Raw genomic sequence first — 22854 nt, forward strand, 5'->3', positions numbered from 1 at the left:
GCAAAAAGAATTAAACCCTAATATTCTGGCTGGGGTTTCAGCTCGCTTATGTCACATGTATAATATCTGCTCGTCCCATTCAAACTTGACCTATTTTTTCCCTTCTATTCCTCCATGCTACCCACTGACACTGATTTTAACAATACAAGCTGCATATGGAGAATCTCCACATATACACACTTCCTGTGTTTCCTATGAAAATGGATGCCTAGAAAAATGACTGACATAGTAGTCCACACAACACTGGTCATTTAAGCTTGGTAGGCTTGGATTAGTATAAATGCAAAGTGAGGGACGTCCCTGACCCTACATTCCCCCAAATCCTACCTCCTTTTCTATTATTTTAAACAGGGTTTGACCGTGAAAAATAGTGAAAATACTCAATTTTTAATACTCTTAAGTTTTATCAAGCTTCACAGAGAAGTTCTTACTGTTCATTAAGTAACTGTTCTACTTCCATGAATAGGCTTTACATTCATGACTTGAATGTTCATGTTTAGCCTTTCATATCAAGATAAGCATGCAAACGTAGTATAGATGGGGGGCTTCCCTGGTGGTGCAGTCATTGAGAGTCCGCCTGCCGATGCAGGGGACACGGGTTCGTGTCCCGGTTCGGGAAGATCCCACGTGCCGCGGAGCAGCTGGGCCCGTGAGCCATGGCCGCTGCGCCTGCGCGTCCGGAGCCTGTGCTCCGCAACGGGAGAGGCCACAACAGCGAGAGGCCCGCGTACCGCAAAAACAAAAACAAAACAAAACAAAACAAAACAAAACAAAACATAGTATAGATGGTCTGGGGAGAAATGATTATTTCAGCTGGTACTGTACCTGATCCCAATTTTTGCTTCCATCTTAATCTCCTAGCATAACGAGTATGGTTCAGCCATACTGAACCAATTACTATTCTCCAAATATAGCCCGACGTTTCCCATCCCACATCTCTTGCCTTTTTGCTTACGCTTTTCCCAAGGCTAGAATACATTCTTCATTTCATCTAAGTCTAATACACATCATGTCCTTTAATTCAAGTATCATCCCTCTGCACCCCCCACCCCTCTTTCAATCTCTGTTTCACACTACAATAAAAATTTGCTTGTTTTCCTAAGGGACATTAGTAGCTAAAAGCTCGGGAGACAGAATCCTTGCTTTAGCCAGTAGGTGTTAGTTTTCTCTGGCCCCAGAGTATAAAATGTAGATGAAAACGGAACGTATTTTACAGGGTTGCATTGAGGATTGAATGACAAATGCATGTAAGATGCTTATCACAGTGCCTGATACGGAGCAAGCACTCAGTAGAATTACCTAGTAAACTATTATAATGTATTATTATTACTATTTTTGGCCTCACGGCGTGGCATTCGGGATCTTAGTTCCCCGACCAGGGCCTGAACCCGCACCCGCTGCAGTGGAAGCGTGGAGTCTTAACCACTGGACTGCCAGGGACGTCCCTACAATGTTATTATGGATCCTTGCATTTCAACAGTACTTAGCACCATGCCCAGTGTTTGCTCTACTAGGTACTGGGGGAAAGCAGATACATCAGGTAGTACCCTGAGCATGAGGAGGCAGGAAGTTTAAAGAAATTCCAGGAGCATAAGGGAGTGAGAGAATCAGCAATCACATCACGAGAGATGTCAAGCGAGGCTGGACCATGAATGCTGAGCAGGACTGTGATCACAACCTGGGCAGATGATAACATAAACAAAAGCACAGGAAAATAAACAAAATCATAAACTTGTTAATACTTACTATCATACATTAAGTATATGCTATAAGGCCTTCTCTGCTACCCACTCCATTTGCTACAATTATTTTCATCAATTCTAGACGGACAGGTAGAGATGTGGACTCATCAATGCTGATTCTAATGGAAACTCACGGACTTCACTCATAACAGAACGCCTTTAGGCCTTTATATCAGCGATACTTTATCTTGCTTGGACAACTGTTTGGGTTCTACTGTAACAAAAAGTTGTAAGAAACAAATTCAAATGGAAAGAGGAACTAATTTCAGTAAGCTGGGTAACATCACTGACATGATTAACTAAGAGAAAAAAAATTCATAAAAACCAATACAGAAACATGACAAGTTATGATTTAAACTATAAAAATTAATACTTTAGCTCTTTTTTTTTTTTTTTTTGCGGTACGCGGGCCTCTCACTGTTGTGGCCTCTCTCATTGCGGACCACACGCTCCGGAAGCGCAGGCTCAGCGGCCATGGCTCACAGGCCCAGCCGTTTCGCGGCATGTGGGATCTTCCCGGACTGGGGCACGAACTTGTGTCCCCTGCATCGGCAGGCGGACTCTCAACCACTGCGCCACCAGGGAAGCCCAATACTTTAGCTCTTAAATCCATTTCCTTTCTGTAGCAGATAAGGCATGAAATTTAAACAAATGTACAAACTCTAAAATATACTTAGGATAAACGGATGGGATGACTAAACCGCGTTAATACATAGGAAAACCCTATTATTTTACAAAATGCCCAACTGTGAATCTAATTATATGCCAACTCCCAAGACTTTTACCCAGTAATTAAAGATACACAGAAGTGAATATTCTTTATAATAAGATCTACAAAGCATCATTTTACTTCATTTCCTTAAAACTGTGGATACATGTAGAGGAATGTATTAATGGTAAAGTAGAACTGTCCAACTTTTGAACACCCTCAAAAAGGGCTCTATCATGTAACTGCAGTAGTCTTGTTAATGTTACACTGAAGAGTGATACACAAAGGAGCTTGCTCTGTAGAAAGAATTCTATCTAGATTCCCAGGAACAGATACCACTGTAAGAACAGTCTGCTCATGCAGGAACAGTTAAATGTTTTGTTTCTCCTTTGCATTAAATTCAGTTTCTCTATATACTGTGCCTTTAAACAGAAGTGTGTTCTTATCTAAAAGGAAAACTGCTTTATCATAGGAAAGGTCAAAGGTGACACTCTGTATACACATACAAAGAGTCCTTTTATAACCATAAGAGAGAACAAAAAGGAATGTAAAACTCATCTTCCCAACTTCAAAAGAAAGTCTGAAATGGATTACCAAGGAAATTAGTCACTGATCTTCTGAAGATGAAATTAGATGTTACAGGTAGGTTCCAACTACTTTTATGTTGTACCAGCAGCTGTCATCCCAGAGATTCAAATGCACAAAACCAAAAACGGCAAATTTATTTGTCTAACACTTTATATACATATAATTCTAATAATATTAAAGTATCATATTTTCAAATTTAAAGCCCTCGTCTTGAATTTGCATTGAAAATTAAGTCCATAATTAGTTCCAATTCAAGGGGAAAATATGAAAGTGACCCAAGTAATTTAATCTTAGGCCCCAAATATAAAAAAAGGAAGTCAACGAGGCAAAGGGAAAAATGATGATTAGAGAGATGAAAAACATAACAGGACAAATGTCCAAATGTTCTATCAGGTAATACTTGGGCATTCAAAGTATATTAACATGTCTCAGTACGAAAAGGCCTGGCTTCTAAAAGAAGAAAAGATTTAATATATTATAAAACAAATGCTACGCCACCTTGTTTTAACAATAAAGTTCTAAATTCCTTAAGCATCTACTGTTCAAAATCATTTCTTCTACCTGTTCAGGAGATCTGCAGGTTTTCAACTAACTCATGAAGAGTACCATGGTATATGTGAACACCCTGCCCATGCACACAGGGCTCGCTCCCTCCCAAGGTACAGATCGAAGGTTTTACTCTGCCATGGTTCAGAAGGCCTTCTTGGAGCATTCTCTACCTTACTTAACAGAAACTGTCTCCTTCTTTGACGAGGTCCATGTACGTACACTGTACTACAATTCACTTCGACCACATCCACAAGGTCGTTTTATTGTCAAACCATAAGTACAACACTGAGATGAAATCATTTAAGCAACTGATCCTCCCTAACCATTAAAATGATGTCTTTTTGCCTTGGCATCAACCAACTGGGAAATAATGTTGCAAGAATTCAGGGTGTAGGGGGTGCTGAATTTCCGGCAGGGGCTTTTGGCGATTTAAGGAACCAAGTGGAACTTTCCTCTTCTCCCTAGGAATGTCCCACTTTTGGACAAGAACAGACAGGTAAAAAGAGCAACATTTAAACAGCTCAGTTTTAAATTTTATTACCTTGTAAAAATCTTTTTTTTTTTTTTTTTTCTTTTTCTGTTCCTTTCCTCCATTTGACATCAGTAAAAGTTTTAAACACCACAAAACTGATTTGGGTGTAAATGGCAAACGGTACCAAAACGAAATGAAACCAAAAATCCAAAGGACAAACAGAAAAAAAGCCTAAATAAACCCTCAAGTTTGGTCTTGGGGGTTTACACATCACAAGAACCGTCAACTCAACCCCCGGGCAACGTGACCCCTTGGAGAACGGCTGGGTCCACACCAGTGACACAGGAGACCGGAAACAACGTCTTTTGTTAATTAACACAGCAAGGGTGACACTGGGTAACTTGTTTTTTTAATACAGTACATTGTACACAGGTCCCAAGGAAACCCTGCATAAGCCCCTTGTGGAGACTTGAGCCAACGCACTGGCTGTTTATAAAAATACTGTGTTGCTACAAAAGTATAAATTAATGCTACGGTACTAAGAAATATTAAACACATAAAACTTCCAAGGATTAAGAAAAACATTCATTAGTACCTGTAGAAAACTCTGGCCTAAAAAGATTTTTTTGTGTTTCTTTTCTTGTAAATTTTTTTTTGGTATTTTTTTAAGATGGCTTGAGTTTCTTGCACTGAGAGAGAGACACACAGTCAGCTGTGCCTATGGCATTGCCTAGAACGTCTTAACTACTGAGAAAGGCTGGGGGTGCACACGCATGGGTACTGAGTGGGGCCCAGGAGGGAGGGGCACCAAGGCTTTATCAAGATTTACCTGATGTGAAAGAATCACTGATGCGAAGTCACGGGGAAAAGAAAAAGGCAGGATCATCACAGCACCACTGAGAATAATTTATGCTTTTTTAAAAATATCTCTGCTTCAGGTGGTTGCACAAAATGATTTCCTGATGCTTGGCATCTGAATGGCCCTGGACGCACTGCCCGGCGGGGCCGGGAGACTCCAGCCCCGTGCCAGTCCACGAGCTCGCTCACCGCTTTGGAACCCAGCCCCCCGGCTGGGTGGGAGGGAAAGGTCCCAGGTAGGGACCGGCTGCCACCTGGGTTGCTGGAGGAGCCCCCCTTCCGGCTGGCCTCAGACCCCATGGTCTCTTGCCAACCTGGACTTCAGGAAGCGCCACAGGGATCCCAGACCCCTGAGGCTGCGGACCAGGCCAGGCTGTGCCCCTTTAAGGAACTTTGGATCGAAGAGTCAAGGTGCCCGGTGGGACGCGTGGGTGGGGAAGACACCCATGGGTCCTGATGCTGACACCCAACTGCAAACATAGCAAATCCTTCTCTGTACAGGAGCTGAACCTTTAAAGCATCGCCCGTGGTGGTGGAGGGGCATGAATATAACAAACGGCAACCCGCTGCCCTTCACCCTCATCAAAGTGGGAGCAGGTGCCTCTTCACACAGAAACCACAGGGTCCCTCCAGGGGATGGTGGGGCTCCACTGACCACGATCCTCAAACGCAAATGAGAGAGGAAGAAAAACAACAACAACAACAAAATCCTCCAGAAAACCCTGAAAAGGGGACACTGGGAGGGAAACAGAAGAGGGAAAACACTGCGTCACTGGTGCACCATAACTGGCCTAGCAAACATTAGCCACAGTGAAGAGGGGGCAGGCCCCTTCCCAGTTCTCCCACTGGCCCGGCTGGATACAGGGGGCTGAGGTGGGGCTGGCGGGGCTGAGACAGGAGCCCCCAGCCACTGTCTCCAGCGGACAGCCTGAGCCTTACTTAGCCTCCTGGTTTCATCTAAACCAGCAGCCTTTCTAGAGGCCCTCCCTCAGGTACGTCCCAGGGACAGAGGCACTGCTGCCGTGCCCAAGGCAAGGGCAGAGCTTTGAACCTGCCCGGCTCAGTGGGCAGGAGGAGACTGCTGGCCGTGCTTTGGGTACTTCCTCTTCCCGTCTCTGCAGGCACATGCATCGTCACAGCAACACTCAAGTACAGTCCCCTTCTGGGCCATGGCTCACAGGACCTCCCTTCTCCATCTGCATCCCAGGTTCATTTCAAACCTGTCTTGTGAACCTGTGCCCACAAGGGTGCATGCTGCATCCCTGACAGCTCTTCAGGTGCCCACTTTCCAAGGAGTCTAGTCCAAGTCCAGGCGCAAGCCTAGGGGACCCCTAAAGGCAGAGGGTCTGCTTCACAGTGGAAAACACGCCCTGCAGAGTTTTTCTCTGGTGTTTCTCGGAAGTGCAGGAGAGAAAGGAGCAAACTGAAGGAGAAGACGCTTGCCAGCCTACAGAGCTGGTGTCAAAAAAAGTCCTCCCCAGAAATCTGGAGATGCAGAACGTCTCAACTGTGTCATCGGACTGTCCTCTCTTCACCAAGAAACCTTCTATTGGCGGGTTCTGTGAAACCCCTGCTGCTTGATGACTCTGAGCTCCTAAAAGGTCCCTGCAGTTAGATTCTGTGCTTTTCCCCCTCAATATTAACTAGAAAAGTCCTATTTACATAGGATAGCAAGCTACATTTTTTCCAACCACGTTCTCTAGAATACGTCAGAGTACAATATCATGTTTGTTGCTTCACACAGATGCTAAGATTAAAAAGATGACCATGTCTACACTGGATAGAAAAGATGACTTATAAAACATGGCAGAGTTCAATTTAAAAATTTAAAGATTACATAGAGAAGATGGTCATAAATTATCTGAAGTTTTACAACCTGTTCATAAAGGTTATTAAAATTTATTTTCAACATTGACGTTCAAATAAAACTCAATTGTGAAAAATCTCTCCCAGTCCTACAAAATGTGTTCAGTGATTCTCTACGGGTCAAGAAGACAGTTCCAATGATATTAAAAGTAAGTTCTGGGCCACTGGACATCTCAAGTATCAAGTGATTTTATTAAGTAAACAGATGGCACTGAAATTTAAAATGACAAACTTATAACTCTTTTTAAAAAATTGTAATTACTTAGACTCCTAAAGATAAGCTGTTCATCTCGAAAAGAAAAACCAAAACAGTTATTTCACTGAATAGAAACAATTTTCTTACCCATCCTCAACCATGAAGGCAAATTTTAAATATGATAGCGTATATAATGTGACAATGTTTACTTACAAATACTCATCAAAATTGTTTTTATTCACTAATCTGGAGAAAGAACCTGTGTATGTTATGTGTATTTAAGTTGATCAGGCAGAAGAATAAAAGCAAGTCATTCTGTTTCCGTCTCCATGTAGGATACTGCGTGCATTAACGGTTATTTCTTGATTTATAAGCTTAAGATCTACTGAATAATTTTTTTAACAACCTCATGGGAGTATATATAATTGCTTTACAATGGTATGTTAACTTCTGCTTTATAACAAAATGAATCAGCTATACATATACATATATCCCCATATCTCCTCCCTCTTGCGTCTCCCTCCCACCCTCCCTATCCCATCACTCAGGGTGGTCACAAAGCACATGGCTGCTTCCCACTAGGAATCTATTTTACGTTTGGTAGTGTAGCTATGTCCATGCCACTCTCTCACTTTGTCACAACTTACCCTTCCCCCTCCCTGTGTCCTCAAGTCCATTCTCTATGTCTGCGTCTTTATTCCTGTCCTGGCCCTACGTTCATCAGAACCATTTTTTTTTTTCGATTCCATATATATGTGTTAGCATATGGTATTTGTTTTTCTCCTTCTGACTTACTTCACTCTGTATGACAGACTCTAGGTCCATCCACGTCTCTACAAATAACTCAATTGCGTTTCTTTTTAAGGCTGAGTAATATTCCATGGTATATATGTGCCACATCTTATTTATCCATTCATCTGTCGATGGATACTTAGGTTGCTTCCATGTCCTGGCTATTGTAAATAGAGCTGCAATGAACATTGTGGTACATGACTCTTTTTGAATTATGGTTTTCTCAGGGTGTATGCCCAGTAGTGGGATTGCTAGGTCATATGGTAGTTCTATTTGCAGTTTTCTAAGGAACCTCCATACTGTTCTCCACAGTGGCTGTATCACTTTACATTCCCACCAACAGTGCAAAGGGTTCCCTTTTCTCCACACCCTCTCCAGCATTTATTGTTTGTAAATTTTTTGATGACGGCCATTCTGACTGGTGTGAGGTGATACCTCATTGTAGTTTTGATCTGCATTTCTCTAATGATTAGTGATGTGGAGCATCCTTTCATGTGTTTGTTGGCAATCTGTTTATCTTCTTTGGAGAAATGTCTATTTAGGTCTTCTGCCCATTTTTGGATTGGGTCGTTTGTTTTTTTTGATATTGAGCTGCATGAGCTGCTTGTATATTTTGGAGATTAATCCTTTGTCAGTTGCTTCATTTGCAAATATTTTCTCCCATTCTGAGGGTTGTCTTTTCGTCTTGTTTATGGTTTCCTTTGCTGTGCGAAAGCTTTTAAGTTTCATTAGGTCCCATTTGTTTATTTTTGTTTTTATCTCCATTTCTCTAAGAGGTGGGTCAAAAAGGATCTTGCTGTGATTTCTGTCATAGGTGTTCTGCCTATGTTTTTCTCTAAGAGTTTTATAGTGTCTGGCCTTACATTTAGCTCTTTAATCTCTTTTGAGTTTATTTTTGTGTCTGGTGTTAGGGAGTGTCCTAATTTCATTCTTTTACATGTAGCTGTCCAGTTTTCCCAGCACCACAGATTGAAGAGGCTGTCTTTTCTCCACTGTATATTCTTCCCTCCTTTATCAAAAATAAGGTGACTATAGGTGCATGGGTTTATCTCTGGGCTTTCTATCCACTGACATATATTTCTGTTTTTGTGCCAGTACCATACTGTCTTGATTACTGTAGCTCTGTAGTACAGTCTGAAGTCTGGGAGCCTGATTCCTCCAGCTCCATTTTTCTTTCTCAAGATTGCTTTGGCTAGTTGGGATCTTTTGTGTTTCCATACAAATTGTGAAACTTATTGTTCTAGTTCTGTGAAAAATGCCATTGGTAGTTTGATAGGGATTGGACTGAATCTGTAGATTGCTTTGGGTAGTAGAGTCATTTTCACAATGTTGATTCTTCCAACCAAGGTAACAGTATATCTCTCCATCTGTTAGTATCATCTTTAATTTCTTTCATCAGTGTCTTATAGTTTTCTGCATACAGACCTTTTGTCTCCTTAGGTAGGTTTATTCCTAGGTATTTTATTCTTTTTGTTGCAGTGGTAAATGGGAGTGTTTCCTTAATTTCTATTTCAGATTTTTCATCATTAGTGTATAGGAATGCAAGAGAGTTCTGTGCATTAATTTTGTATCCTGCTACTTTACCAAATTCATTGATTAGCTCTAGTAGTTTTCTGGTAGCATCTTTAGGATTCTCTATGTGTAGTATCATCTCATCTGCAAACAGTGACAGTTTTACTTCTTCTTTTCCGATTTGGATTCCTTTATCTTCTCTTATTGCCATGGCTAAAATTTCCAAAACTTTGGTGAATAATAGTGGTGAGGGCTGACAACCTTGTCTTGTTCCTGATCTTAGAGGAAATGGTTTCAGTTTTTCACCACTGAGAACGATGTTGGCTGTGGGTTTGTCACATATGGCCTTTATTATGTCGAGGTAGGTTCCCTGTATGCCTACTTTCTGGAGAGTTTTTTTAATCAAAATGGCTGCTGAATTTTGTCGAAAGCTTTTTCTGCATTTATTGAGATGATCATATGGTTTTTCTCCTTCAATTTGTTAATATGGTGTATCACATTGATTGATTTGTGTATACTGAAGAATCCTTGCATTCCTGGGATAAGCCCCACTTGATCATGGTGTATGATTGTTTGGATTAATGTGCTGTTGGATTCTGTTTGCTAGTATTTTGTGGGAGATTTTTGCATGTATATTCATCACTGATATTGGCCTGTAGTTTTCTTTCTTTGTGACATCTTTGGTTTCGGTAACAGGGTGACGGTGGCCTCGTAGAGTGAGTTTGGGAGTGTTCCTCCCTCTGTTATATTTTGGAAGAGTTTGAGAAGGATAGGTGTTAGCTCTTCTTTAAATGTTTGATAGAATTTGCCTGTGAAGCCCTCTGGTCCTTAGCTTTTGTTTGTTGGAAGCTTTTTAATTACAGTCTCAATTTCAGTGCTTGTGATTGGTCTGTTTATATTTTCTATCTCTTCCTGGTTCAGTCTTGGAAGATTGTGCTTTCCTAAGAAATTGTCCATTTCTTCCAGGTCGTCCATTTTATTGGCATATAGTTGCCTGTAGTAATCTTTCATGATCCTTTGTATTTCTGCATTGTCAGTTGTTACTTCTCCTTTTTCATTTCTAATTCTGTTGATTTGAGTCTTCCTTTTTTTCCTGATGAGTCTGGCTAATGGTTTATCAATTTTGTTTATCTTCTCAATGAAACAGCTGTTAGTTTTATTGATCTTTGCTATTGTTTCCTTCATTTATTTTTCATTTATTTCTGATCTGACCTTTATGATTTCTTTCCTTCTGCTAATTTTGGGTTTTGTTTTTTTCTTTCTTTCTCTTAATGCTTTAGGTGAATGGTTAGGTTGTTTATTTGAGATTTTCTTGTTTCTTGACATAGGACTGTATTGCTATAGACTTCCTCTTAGAACTGCTTTTGCTGCATCCCATAAGTTTTGGGTGGTTGTGTTTTCGTTGTCATTTGTCTCTAGGTATTTTTTGATTTCCTCTTTGATTTCCTCAGTGATCTCTTGGTTATTTAGTAGCATATTGTTTAGCCACCATGTGTTTGTAGTTTTTACAGTTTTTTTCTTGTAATTGATACCTAGTCTCACAGCACTGTGGTCTCAAAAGATACTTAATATGATTTCAATATTCTTAAATTTACCAAGGCTTGATTTGTGACCCAAATATGATCTATCCTGGAGAATGTTCCATGAGCACTTGAGAAGAAAGTGTATTCTGCTGTTTTCGGATGGAATGTCCTATAAATATCAATTAAGTCCATCTTGTTTAATGTATCATTTAAAGCTTGCGTTTCCTTATTTTCATTTTGGATGATCTGTCCATTGGTGAAAGTGCAGTGTTAAAGTCCCCTACTATGACTGTGTTACTGTCGATTTCCCCTTTTATGGCTGTTAGTATTTGCCTTATGTATTGAGGTGCTCCTATGTTGGGTGCATAAATATTTATTTACAATTGTTATATCTTCTTCTTGGATTGATCCCTTGATCATTATGTAGTGTCCTTCTTTGTCTCTTCTAATAGTCTTTATTTTAAAATCTATTTTGTCTGATAGGAGAATTGCTACTCCAGCTTTCTTTTGATTTCCATTTGCATGGAATATCTTTTTCCATCCCCTCACTTTCAGTCTGTACGTGTCCCTGGGTCTGAAGTGGGTCTCTTGTAGACAGCAGATATATGGGTCTTATTTTTGTGTCCATTCAGCCAGTCTATGTCTTTTGGTTGGAGCATTTAATCCACTTACATTTAAGGTAGTTATTGATATATATGTTCCTATTACCCTTTTCTTAATTGTTCTGGGTTTGTTATTGTAGGTCTTTTCCTTCTCTTGTGGTTTCCTGCCTAAAGAAGTTCCTTTAGCATGTTTTGTAAAGCTGGTTTGCTGGTGCTGAATTCTCTTAGCTTTTGCCTCGCTGTAAAGGTTTTAATTTCTCCTTCGAATCTGAATGAGATCCTTGCTACGTACAGTAATCTTGGTTGTAGGTTTTTCCCTTTCATCACTTTAAATATGTCCTGCCACTCCCTTCTGGCTTGCAGAGTTTCTGCTGAAAGATTAGCTGTTAACCTTATATGGATTCCCCTGTATGTTATTTGTTGTTTTTCCCTTGCTGCTTTTAATATTTTTTCTTTGTATTTAATTTTTGTGATTAATATGTGTCTTGGCATATTTCTCCTTGGATTTATCCTGTGTGGGACTCTCTGCGCTTCCTAGCCTTGATTGACTATTTCCTTTCCCATATTAGGGAAGTTTTCAATAATCTCTTCAAATATTTTCTCAGTCCCTTTATTTTTCTCTTCTTTTTCTGGGATCCCTATAATTTGAATGTTGGTGCATTTAATGTTTTCCCAGAGGTCTCTGAGACTGTCCTCGATTCTTTTCATTCTTTTTCTTTATTCTTCTCTGTGGTATTATTTCCACTATTTTATCTTCCAGGTCACTTATCTGTTCTTCTGCCTCAGTTATTCTGCTATTGATTTCTTTTAGAGAATTTTTAATTTCATTTATTATGTTGTTTATCATTGTTTGTTTGCTCTTTAGGTCTTCTAGGTCCTTGTTAAACGTTTCTCATATTTTCTCCATTCTATTTCCAAGATTTTGGATCATCTTTACTATCATTACTCTGAATTCTTTTTCAGGTAGACTATTTCCTCTTCATTTGTTTGGTCTGGTGGGTTTTTACCTTGTTCCTTCATCTGCTGTGTGTTTCTCTGCCTTCTCATTTTGCTTAACTTACTGTGTTTAGGGTCTCCTTTTTGCAGGTTCGTAGTTCCCATTGTTTTTGGTGTCTGCCCCCAGTGGGTAAGGTTGGTTCAATGGGTTGTGTAGGCTTCCTGGTGGAGGGGACTGGTGCCCGTGTTCTGGTAGATGAGGATGGATCTTGTCTTTCTGGTGGGCAGGACTGCATCCAGTGGTGTGTTTTGAGGTGTCTATGTCCTTATTATGATTTTAGGCAGCCTCTCTGCTAATGGGTGGGGTTGTGTTCCTGTCTTGCAGTTGTTTGGCATAGGGTGCCCAGCACTACAGCTTGCTGGTCGTTGAATGGAGCTGGGTCTTAGTGTTGAGATGGAGATCTCTGGGAGAGCTTTTGCCGTTTGATATTACGTGGAGCTGGGAGGTCACTGGTGGACCAATGTCCTGAACTCGGCTCTCCCACCTCAGAGCCACAGGCCTGACACCCGGCCGGAGCATGAAGAGCCTGTCAGCCACATGGCAGGGATCAGCTCCACGGACTGCAGGGGCCTTCAGGGGCACCCAGGCGCCAGGGGGGGACCATCCTCCCACAGCAGCCTCTAGGGTAGGGCCCGTGTCAGACCACCGGGATCTACTGAATTCTTGTAATCAAAGACAACTTGGCACACTTACGTCCCCTTTTCCCCCTTTATCAAGTACTAACATGCTTATATCACAATGTGAAATAAATCTTCGGTGTTTTCTGCTAATTTATTTCTTTAACAGCAATCTATAGAGCATGAACACTGTGCCTGACACCGTTCTTGGTGTTAGGAAACAGAAACAAAACAGACCAAAATCCTGCTGTCATAAAGCTTACTAGTGAGGCAGGTAATACATAAAACAAATAAGTAAGATATATAGTATGTGCCTAGTAACCAGGATTTATTAAAACCTTTCATTTCAATAAAAAGACAAGCAACCTAATTCAAAAATAGACAAGGGACCTGAATAGACAATTCTCCAAAGAAGATATACAAATGGCCAAAAAGCACATAAAAAGATGATCAACATCATCAGTCATGAGGAAAATGTAAATCAAACCACAAAGACCACTTAGCTGCAACTAAGAGTCCACATGCTGCAAGTAAGAAGTCTACATGCTGCAACTAAGAGCCCGCAGGCTGCAACCAACACCCAGTGTGGCCAAAATAAATAAATAATATTTTTTAAAAAAATCTATTTTTGAGGGAATTCCCTGGTGGTACAGTGGTCGGGACTCCTCACTTTCACTGCCAATGGTGTGGGCTCAATCCCTGGACAGGGAACCAAAATCCCGCAAGCTGCGTGGTGCGGCACGGCCCCCGCCAAAAATAAATCTATTTTCGAGAATGAGCGGGAGAGAGAATCTTAATGAAAAGGGGGAAAGGATGGGGTTGAGCTTTTAGAAAAGGTGGCTAGAGAAGGCCTCACTAAGGAGGTGACACTTGAATGCTGACCTGAAGGTAGGAAGGAATCCTTTATACAGACATCTGATGCAAGATCCTAAAGGGAAGAGCAGGGGCAGAGGGCTTGCCTCACTTTTGAGGCAGAGGGAAGGCCACCGTGGCCAAGCAAGACAGGAGGGGAGAGTAGTAGGAAATGAGATTAGAGGGCAACAGGGAATCTGATTAGCAAAGGAAGGGCCTAGGGGGTCATTCTAAGGACTTTGGCTTTTACTCTCAGTGAAAAGGGAGCCAATGACGTGAAGTGACTTACATTTTAATGGGCTCCTTTTAGTCCTGAATTGAGAAGCTACTACAGACCCATGAAGGGCAACAGCATGGTCTAGTCATCAGTTAGGAAGCTAGAGCAATGATGGAGGAAAGAGAATTCTCCAATTTGTCTTTCAATTCTTTCAGTAAGTTTTCAGTTTCTCTTTCGTCCTTCAAATGTTCTGTCCTTATCGCCTCCATAGTTTCATGGATATAATAACTTCTCTTACGGTTTTTGGTTTTTTGAAGTTTTTCTTTCATGCCTTTACTGTCTCTGATCTTTTCGGTTCCTTTTTCCTTATTTGCTCTTATTTCTGTTTTTCTTTTTTTTTGGCCAAGCCACTTGGCTTGCAGTATCTTAGTTCCCCAATCAGGGACTGAACCCGTGCCCCCTGCAGTGAGAGCGTGGAGTTCTAACCACTGGAATGCCAGGGAAGTCCTTGATTTCTGTTTTTCACGTTAGCATTCCTCAAATATCTGATGATCCTTGGTGGTCTGCTAATATGTGGAAAAACTAAAAAGCACTGTCTGTGTGGGCAGGACTTGGAAACCTCACTGTGAGATTATTTGGTTGGGCCGTTTCATTGCAGTATCTTGACCTGGTCAATTTGGCCAAAGAAAAAGAAATTGCTTTAATCATGAGTGGGTACATTCAACAAGTGAAAAGCTGCTGAGATCTAATCATTAAAAACACACATCTCATGAGGCTTCTCACCCCTCATCTATCCGAGCCACTCTATCACCAAGTCCTGTCAGCTTAACTCGGGTATAAATCTCTCAAATTTATATACAGTTGATCCTTGAACAATGCAGGGGTTGGGGGTGCTGACCCTCACTCAGCACCATCGAAAACTCACATTTAACTTATAATCGGTCCTATGTATCCATGGTTCCTCTGTATCCGTGGTTCCGCATCCACGGATTCAACCACCTGGGGATCCAACCAACTGGGAAGTGTGTAGGATTTACTATGGAAAAATAATCCGTGTGTAAGTGGACCCGCTCAGTTCAAACCCGGTGTTGTTCAAGTTGTACTTCTATCCATCTCTATCATCATTCCCCTGGACCAAACTACACTTTGCTCACCAGGAAGACTACGGGAGTCTTGTTCACCTACTCCTAGGATATCCTTCAGTGTCTGTCTTCCACAACTGGCCAGAGTGATCTTTACAAAGTGCATTTTTTAGTCCTGCTCCCTTCCTTCATATCTCCCCCCCAAACTACTCCCACCGATTTTTAAAGTCTAGTGGCGGTCCTTACTCTTAGAAGAGAGTCGCATGGGCTGCCTACCTTTGCAGCCTCCTCCCGCCCCCGGTCCCGCCCCCAGTTCTCAGCGCTCCTGCTCTCCTCTCCGTTGTTCACACCACAGTCCTTTCTTCTATGGCTGTTTGCTTGCTCCAACTGTTTCTTTAAGTAGGGAATGCTCTTTTTTCCCTCTCCCTGTAGTTTCGTCTTACTGATGCCTCAGGGCTCACTTTCAACATCAATTCCTCAAGGAGAGGTTCCTAATCTTCCTTAAAGCTTTACAGACCTGTGTTTTGTTAGCATCCATCACAGCTGTAATTTTATAAGTGTGACTCTTTGATTAATGCCTCCCCCGTTAAAATGCACACTTCCATAAAAACAGGTGCCTAATCCTTTCCCTTACCATGTATTCACAGCACCCTGCATAATACCAGGCACATATTATACGCCCTGTAAATATCTGACAAATGGGTATATACGTGAAGGCAGAGAACTGCAACTATTACCACCTCCAGTGTGTAAGTCACATGAAGAAGGTGACTGCTTTTCAAAGGCATTTTACAATGCCAAATTACAGACTGCCTTGAAAACTGTGACCTTAAAACATGCTTTTTTACTTCATCGTAATCAGGACAAAGAAATCAGCACACAAAATACATTTCCAGACAAACACACACACCAGTTTTACAGAAAAAGATATAAACATTCACATTAAGGTCTGGGGCAGGTGGGGGGCCGGGAACAAAACTCTGTTGTTCATTTCAGGCCAAGAACATAAAGTGAACCTACCTACCAGAAACAAAGAAACCAAAAATCAAACAGAATAACAAAAACAAAGCCATAGCTAAAATTACTTATGCAAATACATAAATATCCAAGAAAGAATGACCAAATAATGGATCTTGTTGTAACATAAAGAAAAGCAAAATTGACAGTATTTTCTATATGCTAAAGACTATATAAATACTGCTTCATTTAAAAAAACTTAAAATTGGACCTAGTAAATGCTACCAAGTATCATCAATGTTATTTACCATTTACATGTTCTTCCAGCTTTAGAATACTTTATTTCAAAGGGAAACTTTTTTTACCTGTAACTCTATAAAGATAACACGTTCAAGCATCCAAATTCAATTGTGCTAAAATTCACGGAAAAGGAAGCACCCGTGCTTTTAAGAAGCTTCAGAGTGAGTCATGAGGACATGTTTTTAGAAGATATAAACGTCACTGGAACCCAACTGTAGGAAATTCGTGCAAAGGCTTTATTCATTAAACTAATGAATTTCTCTACAGTATGTGCCAGTCTATATACCAGATGGGGAAAACACAAAGGTAAGTATCAAAACAATCAGTACAAAATTTAAGAGTTCTAAAAGAGAGATAAGGTATTTGGAATACCTGGTCTTTATGATTTATAACAGTAGAAGAACCTGAAATCTTAACGTAAGCTTTTCTAGAATTACTTTATGCGTGTGTGCACTTTCCTATCAGGATTATTAGCAGCTTCAAGGATGCAAATACACGAAGACAGATTTAAAAACCCTGACTGACATCCACGGTGTACGCTGAGTGTGTTTTGTCAGGTCCACAACTGGTGTGGCAGGGTTTTTAAAGTTTTTCTATGTACTTCATGGCTCAATTCCACTTTTCAATGCAGTGGCTGGGGCCTACGGATAAGAAGATGAATGAGAGAGTCCGTGCCCCACTGCTGACCACGGGCCATGCAAAGAAAGGCGCGGGTAGTAGCAACGGTGCATCATGTGATAAATGCAACAGCACAATGGACCCACTGCTATGGGAACAACAAAGAATACCAGGACAGGTAGGTAAGGAGTGTCTACTCCATAGAAAGGTGGGTATCATTCACTCCCATGACTCTCTCAACATACCTAACATTTCGATGTTTGAAAACAAAATGTCTGCATATTTACATAGTGCAAGTGACACTGTTCCTTCTATTAACCTCCCGTGAAACCTCTTCTGCTGTTTTGACAACAAAATCATTTCTTAAATATCAATCATAAAATTTAAGGTTTAAAATATTTTTATCTTACTATCTTTTATATTTGACACATATAGTTTGATAGAATTTATTAGTTTTCCTAATGTTAAAGAATAGGGTTGGTGATAAAAATAATAATTGGCTTGAAAATACATTGCTGTATGTGAATTGGAATTGATTTCCTTTTCTGGAAATTTATAACACTTGACACTAAAATGAGTCAAATGATGAAATCCTCACAGGCAGGAATTAGTTGTTTAGGTTCTGTAGTTTACATTTGCTTTTAACTTCTTCCTCTCTACTTCAGGAGGAAAATATATAGCAAAAGCTGTCAGACGAAATGTAACAAATCAGTATGGTCTGTACTCTTACGGTTGTATTTTATAGCTTTCCCTGTTTAAGGAAAGGTAAGTATGTTTCTTTCACTAAATCCACTAGCTGGATGTTTGCCAGCACAATAAAAGTGAATACAGTAATAAATAATGAAATAGATCCACAAAACTTAGCACTGTCAGTTCAGTCTTTGGTACAATTTATACAATTCATACTTCTTACAGAAACAAATAAAGTACTTTAACAAGTACAAGCTGAAAAAGCACACTGAGTAATCAGGAAAGTGCAACAGAATTAAGAAACATCAAAAATATAATTATATATTTTCTTCCTTTAGTCCAACATCTAGCAACTCTATGTAGGCGTACCAGAAATGTTTAATAAATGTACAATAATGAAAACGGCAATGATGATGATGACAACAGCTAAGATATACTGGGCATTTAACTTGTACTAGGTACTGCTAATTGTTTAATATTTAAGCCTGACAACAATCCTAAGAGCAAGGCACTATTATTAAACCCTATTTTAAAGACATGGGAGAAGAGGCTGAGCCATGTTAGGAAGTGGCATGGTTGGGATTCTAACGAAGGCTGTCTGACTTCAAGGCTCTTAACCACTCAATTGTGGAAAAACAAATATTATAAAGGCTGGGATTTAGCAACAGTTTTGTTGCAAGAATTTTATAACAAACATATTCAAATGTATTTAATCTATTTCAATATTGTAATATTGTATCTACTAAAACTGTAGGAAATATTCCATCCTGAAAGAGCAACTGACTTGTATACCACTGAACTATTAATAGATTTTAAAATGCTTTTTCCTAGATGTTATAACTAAAACTATTTTATATCACGTTAGATTCTTATCCTCTCTGCAAAAGAGTAAACCAAAACATTTAATTTCAATTATTTTCACCATGACACAAGGTGATTTCTGAAAAAAATCAAGAGCCAAAGTTCTAAAGTTGGAAAAGATAAAGAAATTATAAGTAAATCATGACTGATTTTACTGAAATGATTCCAAAACCAAAGCAGCACAACAGTACGTCCTTTAGTATTAACTTTTTAGATTTTGAAACAATCCACTTCACAGTGGGAATACACTGAAGTCTGTACAAAGATCCAAACTAAACATGGACTTATATTACTTGTTTGCCTGATGTCATACTTACAAAAAAAAAAAAAAAAATCCTGCAATAAGCATACCTTGGCAAAAAATACGGTGAGGTGAGTTTCACTGCCAACAATCCAAATAGGGAATTTTGGAGATTTCAAGTAAGAACCAACCTAGAACAAATGTAGCAAAATAAATAAACAAATGAAAATTTTATACTGCCTGTTAAATATCTGCCAACAAATATATGAAGCATGACTGACGTGTCTAATTCATATCGAAAGGGAATAATGGATTGTGCCAGAATGCCTTACCCATAATGGTCAAATGCTAAGTGTAAAAAAGGAATGTTATAAAGACTGTCAGGGCTAAGTTTTTACTACACCTTTCCACTAGAAGAATAATACAGATTTAACACAGCTAAAAATAATTAGTTTAGCTCTAAGAATCATTCTCAGGTTTCACTAAAGATCCTAGATAAAATGACCACTTCTAGAATTTCAGCTTAGTACCTCAAACCCTAAAACTATAACCTTGACAACAATTATCAGGAAAATAATTATAAATTAACAAGTGAGTAGATATATGAATAAATAAGGGGAAAAACCTTAAGAATATTCTGTCTTCAAAGAACCTGGGGCAACACAGTAGTCTCTCTAAAGCAAAACACACACTCCCAAACATTTAAGAATATAAAAGAATCCTGTCTTTGATTTGATTCTTCATGGTAGAAAGTAAATTCAAAGTTTTACAGTATTAAGTCTCTTTAAAATATGTAAGAAGTTATACTTTATAGCCTGCCTTCGAGGTTATATATTTAATATAAAAACGACAGTACCCCAAATTTGAGAGTATCATTTTTTTGTGCGTGACCGAGGAAAAAAAAGCTTAAAATTCAAGACTTGTGAACTCGGATCACGTTCACATGAATCACCCACACTCGTAGATGGACAAAGACTCTGACAACTAACCTTACCAATCACACGTGCTGAATTTTCTTTTCTCACACAGACTCCCTAGAACTGGAAAATTCCAAGTGGCTGCTCGCAGCAGTCAGGGCCAACCATTCGCCCCTAAGCAGCCAAAAGCCCTGCTCTGGTGCCCGGCTTTCAACCACCCTTTGGAACTGACTGCTATCATTAGGCGGGAAATGGGAACGAGGCGGGTACTCTTTTGTATTCGGGGATCGTAAAGCTAGTATCTTTGACCTACGAGGACGGGGAGGGATGAGCGGATGTGCTAACAGCAGTGGTGAACCAGCAGAGGAGGAAGGATGGTTTGAGGACAAGAGAAAAGTGTTAACAGCACGAGGACAAAGAAACAGGAAAAGCTCTGGTCACAGTTCAGAGTGAAGGGATTTTAGAGGTGTTCAGTGCAAGGCCTTCCACTTTACATAAGGAAGCTGCAAACTCCACAGGACCCGTGCTTGGCCGGAATTCAGACAGCTAACTAGTACAGAGCTGGGGTCAAAGCTCAGGTTTTATAATTCCTCATGTGGCAGCTTTCTATTACATCACGCTGCCTCTTGCAGTGAAAAGTTCAGGTGCTGTTTAACTTCTCCTTTAGAAAAAGTGTGTGTGTGTATATATGTGTGTGCGTTTAAGGTAGAAGTAAAACATGAGGATAAAATTACAAACAGTGGGATCAAAGGGTAAATGAGTGCTGAGCTCACGAAGTGTCTGTAATAAGAAAAATAAATAAAAGAAGGCATAAATGGAGCAACCACTTTGGAAAACAGTTTGACAGTTCCTCCAAAAGCTACGTATATAACTACCATATGACCAAGTAATTTCACTCCTGGGTATACACTCAAGACAAATAAAAACATGCTCACTAAAGACTTATATATTAATGTTCATAGCAGTATTATGCGTAATAGTCAAAAATCAGAAACAAGCCAAATGTCCATCAACTGATAAATAGAAAAATGAAACTGATATATCATACAATAGAATATTATTTGGTCATACAAAGGAATGAAGTACTAATACGTGTTAAAACATGAATGAACACTGAGAACATTATGCTAAGTGAAAGAAGCCAGACACTAAAGGCCACATACTGTAGGATTCCATTTAAATGAAATGTCCAAAACAGGCAAAACTGCAGAGACAGAAAGTTGCCAGGGGCTGGGGAGGAACGAGGTGACAGCTGAAGGGTTTAGAGCAGGAGTCCCCAACCTTTTTGGCCGGTTACGTGGAAGACAATTTTTCCATGGACTGGGGTTGCAGGGGAGTGGGGGGAATGGGGGCGGGGGCGGATGGCTCAGGCGGTAATGCGAGCAATGGGGAGCAGTGGGGAGTGGCAGATGAAGCTTCGCTCGGTTGCTCGCTCGCCTGCCGCTTGCTTCCTGCTGTGAGGCCTGGGGTTTGGGGACCCCTGGTTTAGAGGATCTTTTTGGAGAGAGGAAAGCATACTGGAATAAGATAGTGGTCATAATGGCACAGCCCTATGAATATACGAAAAACCACTCAATAGCACACTTTAAAATGGTGAATTTTATGCATGAGTTATGTATGAGTTTTTTAAAAGGTGCACAGCCAAAAGCACTGAGTCACCTTTTATCTCGCGCGCGTGCGCACGCATACAGGGGCAGGAGAGGGAAAGAGAGAGAGAGACACCTAGAGAGCCCGTGAGAGAGACTGTTTCATTTGTCTTAATGAACACATATGAGCAGAATGATATGAAAATGTTAATTTCAATTCTAAAGGGCAATTTGCTGCACTATCAAAGAACAGGGAGATGTTCAGATTCACAAAACTAATACAAACACAATTATTCCCTTAAGGCCATTTCTCTAAATAAGTGAATGTATATATATTTTCAGAAGGATATCTACAGTTATATACAGATGAGCACCAGAGTGTAAGAGAGAGTGTTTTTTTGTTTTTGTTTTGTTTCTTTAATGCTGTCTTAACTCAGCTTTGAGGCCCTGACTGGGGGCTGGTCAATTCCCTTAAAAAAGACAGCTCATTAAGTCCAAACCCCAGACACCTGACATGTCTCCTCACCCCAGGCCACTCTGCATGGCCCTAATCGCTCTGGAGTCAGGCCCCAGACAACAAGGGACAACTCCCAAGCCCAGAGCTCACCCAAACTATTCAAACCAGCCAGGTCACAGGGAGCCCAGGCAACCCAGCTAACTCCATCCCAATTTCCACACGTAAGCTGCTCCCTAGGGCTGCAGCCTGCTGTTGCCTTGTCCCCAGGTATAATTCTCTTCTTGGCCCTGCCTGGTAGCATTCTCTTGTTTGGAGCTGTAGGTCACAGAGTTCTGCCTTTCATCTATCTGAGTATCAGTGTGCTGTATCCCACCATTAAAAATATCTTTAAACCTAGAAAACACCATAGTTACCGCTAGAACACTAGAGCAGTAACACTAGGTTGGCACTAGAGCAATAATACTGGAGTAACAGGAGAATATACAGCAGCTAATGACTTCCCACTAAGATCTTGGGGATAAAACAGACATTCCTCTGTTCTATCTAACAGTTAAAGAAAAGCAAATGCACATATTTAGAAAATTACAATTCTGGTGAAATTGTCTGCTCATTCATTCAACAAATATTGACTGAGCATCTAATATGTACCCAGAAAGACAATGTGCCTGCCTTCAAAGAGTTCATATTCCATTAGGGACAACAGAAAAACAAATTCAAGATTAAAAAAAAGATAACTAAATCAATAAAAAAGATCACTGCAAAGTGATTATTCCTATGAAATAATGTGAAAGAGTCACTGAGGGAATGGTCCAGGAAAGGGTCTCTGAGGCACAGTCTGAAGTAGAGTCTGAAGGAGAGAGTGAGCCATCCATTTAAGAGCTGGAGTATTCCACGCAGAAATGAAGGAAGTACGAAGGCTCACCAGGTAGGAAAGGGCCTGGCGTGTATGAAAAACTGACAGGAGACCAACGTGGCTGGAGCACAGCAATGGAGAGAGTGCAACGCAACTCTGGAAGGACAGACAGAATCCAGGCCATCAGGGCCTTAAGGCCA

The 22854-nt window shown here is 40.4% G+C and overlaps 1 protein-coding gene across 5 annotated transcripts in view; it reads right to left on the reverse strand.

The window, feature by feature from the left end:
* MINDY3 (MINDY lysine 48 deubiquitinase 3) overlaps window positions 1-22854 on the reverse strand; it is a 95220-nt gene that overhangs the window by 33866 nt on the left and 38500 nt on the right. For all 5 annotated transcript variants that reach the window (XM_027121960.1, XM_027121959.1, XM_027121956.1 and 2 more), the window contains one exon: window positions 18952-19032. In XM_027121960.1, coding sequence (XP_026977761.1) covers window positions 18952-19032 — 81 coding nt within the window. The remainder of the gene's footprint in view (window positions 1-18951; window positions 19033-22854) is intronic.

The sequence above is a fragment of the Aethalodelphis obliquidens genome, unplaced genomic scaffold (assembly GCF_003676395.1).
Source record: "Aethalodelphis obliquidens isolate GAN/ISIS:26980383/991018 unplaced genomic scaffold, ASM367639v1 scaffold23, whole genome shotgun sequence".
In the NCBI taxonomy this organism is placed as follows: Eukaryota; Metazoa; Chordata; class Mammalia; order Artiodactyla; family Delphinidae; genus Aethalodelphis; species Aethalodelphis obliquidens.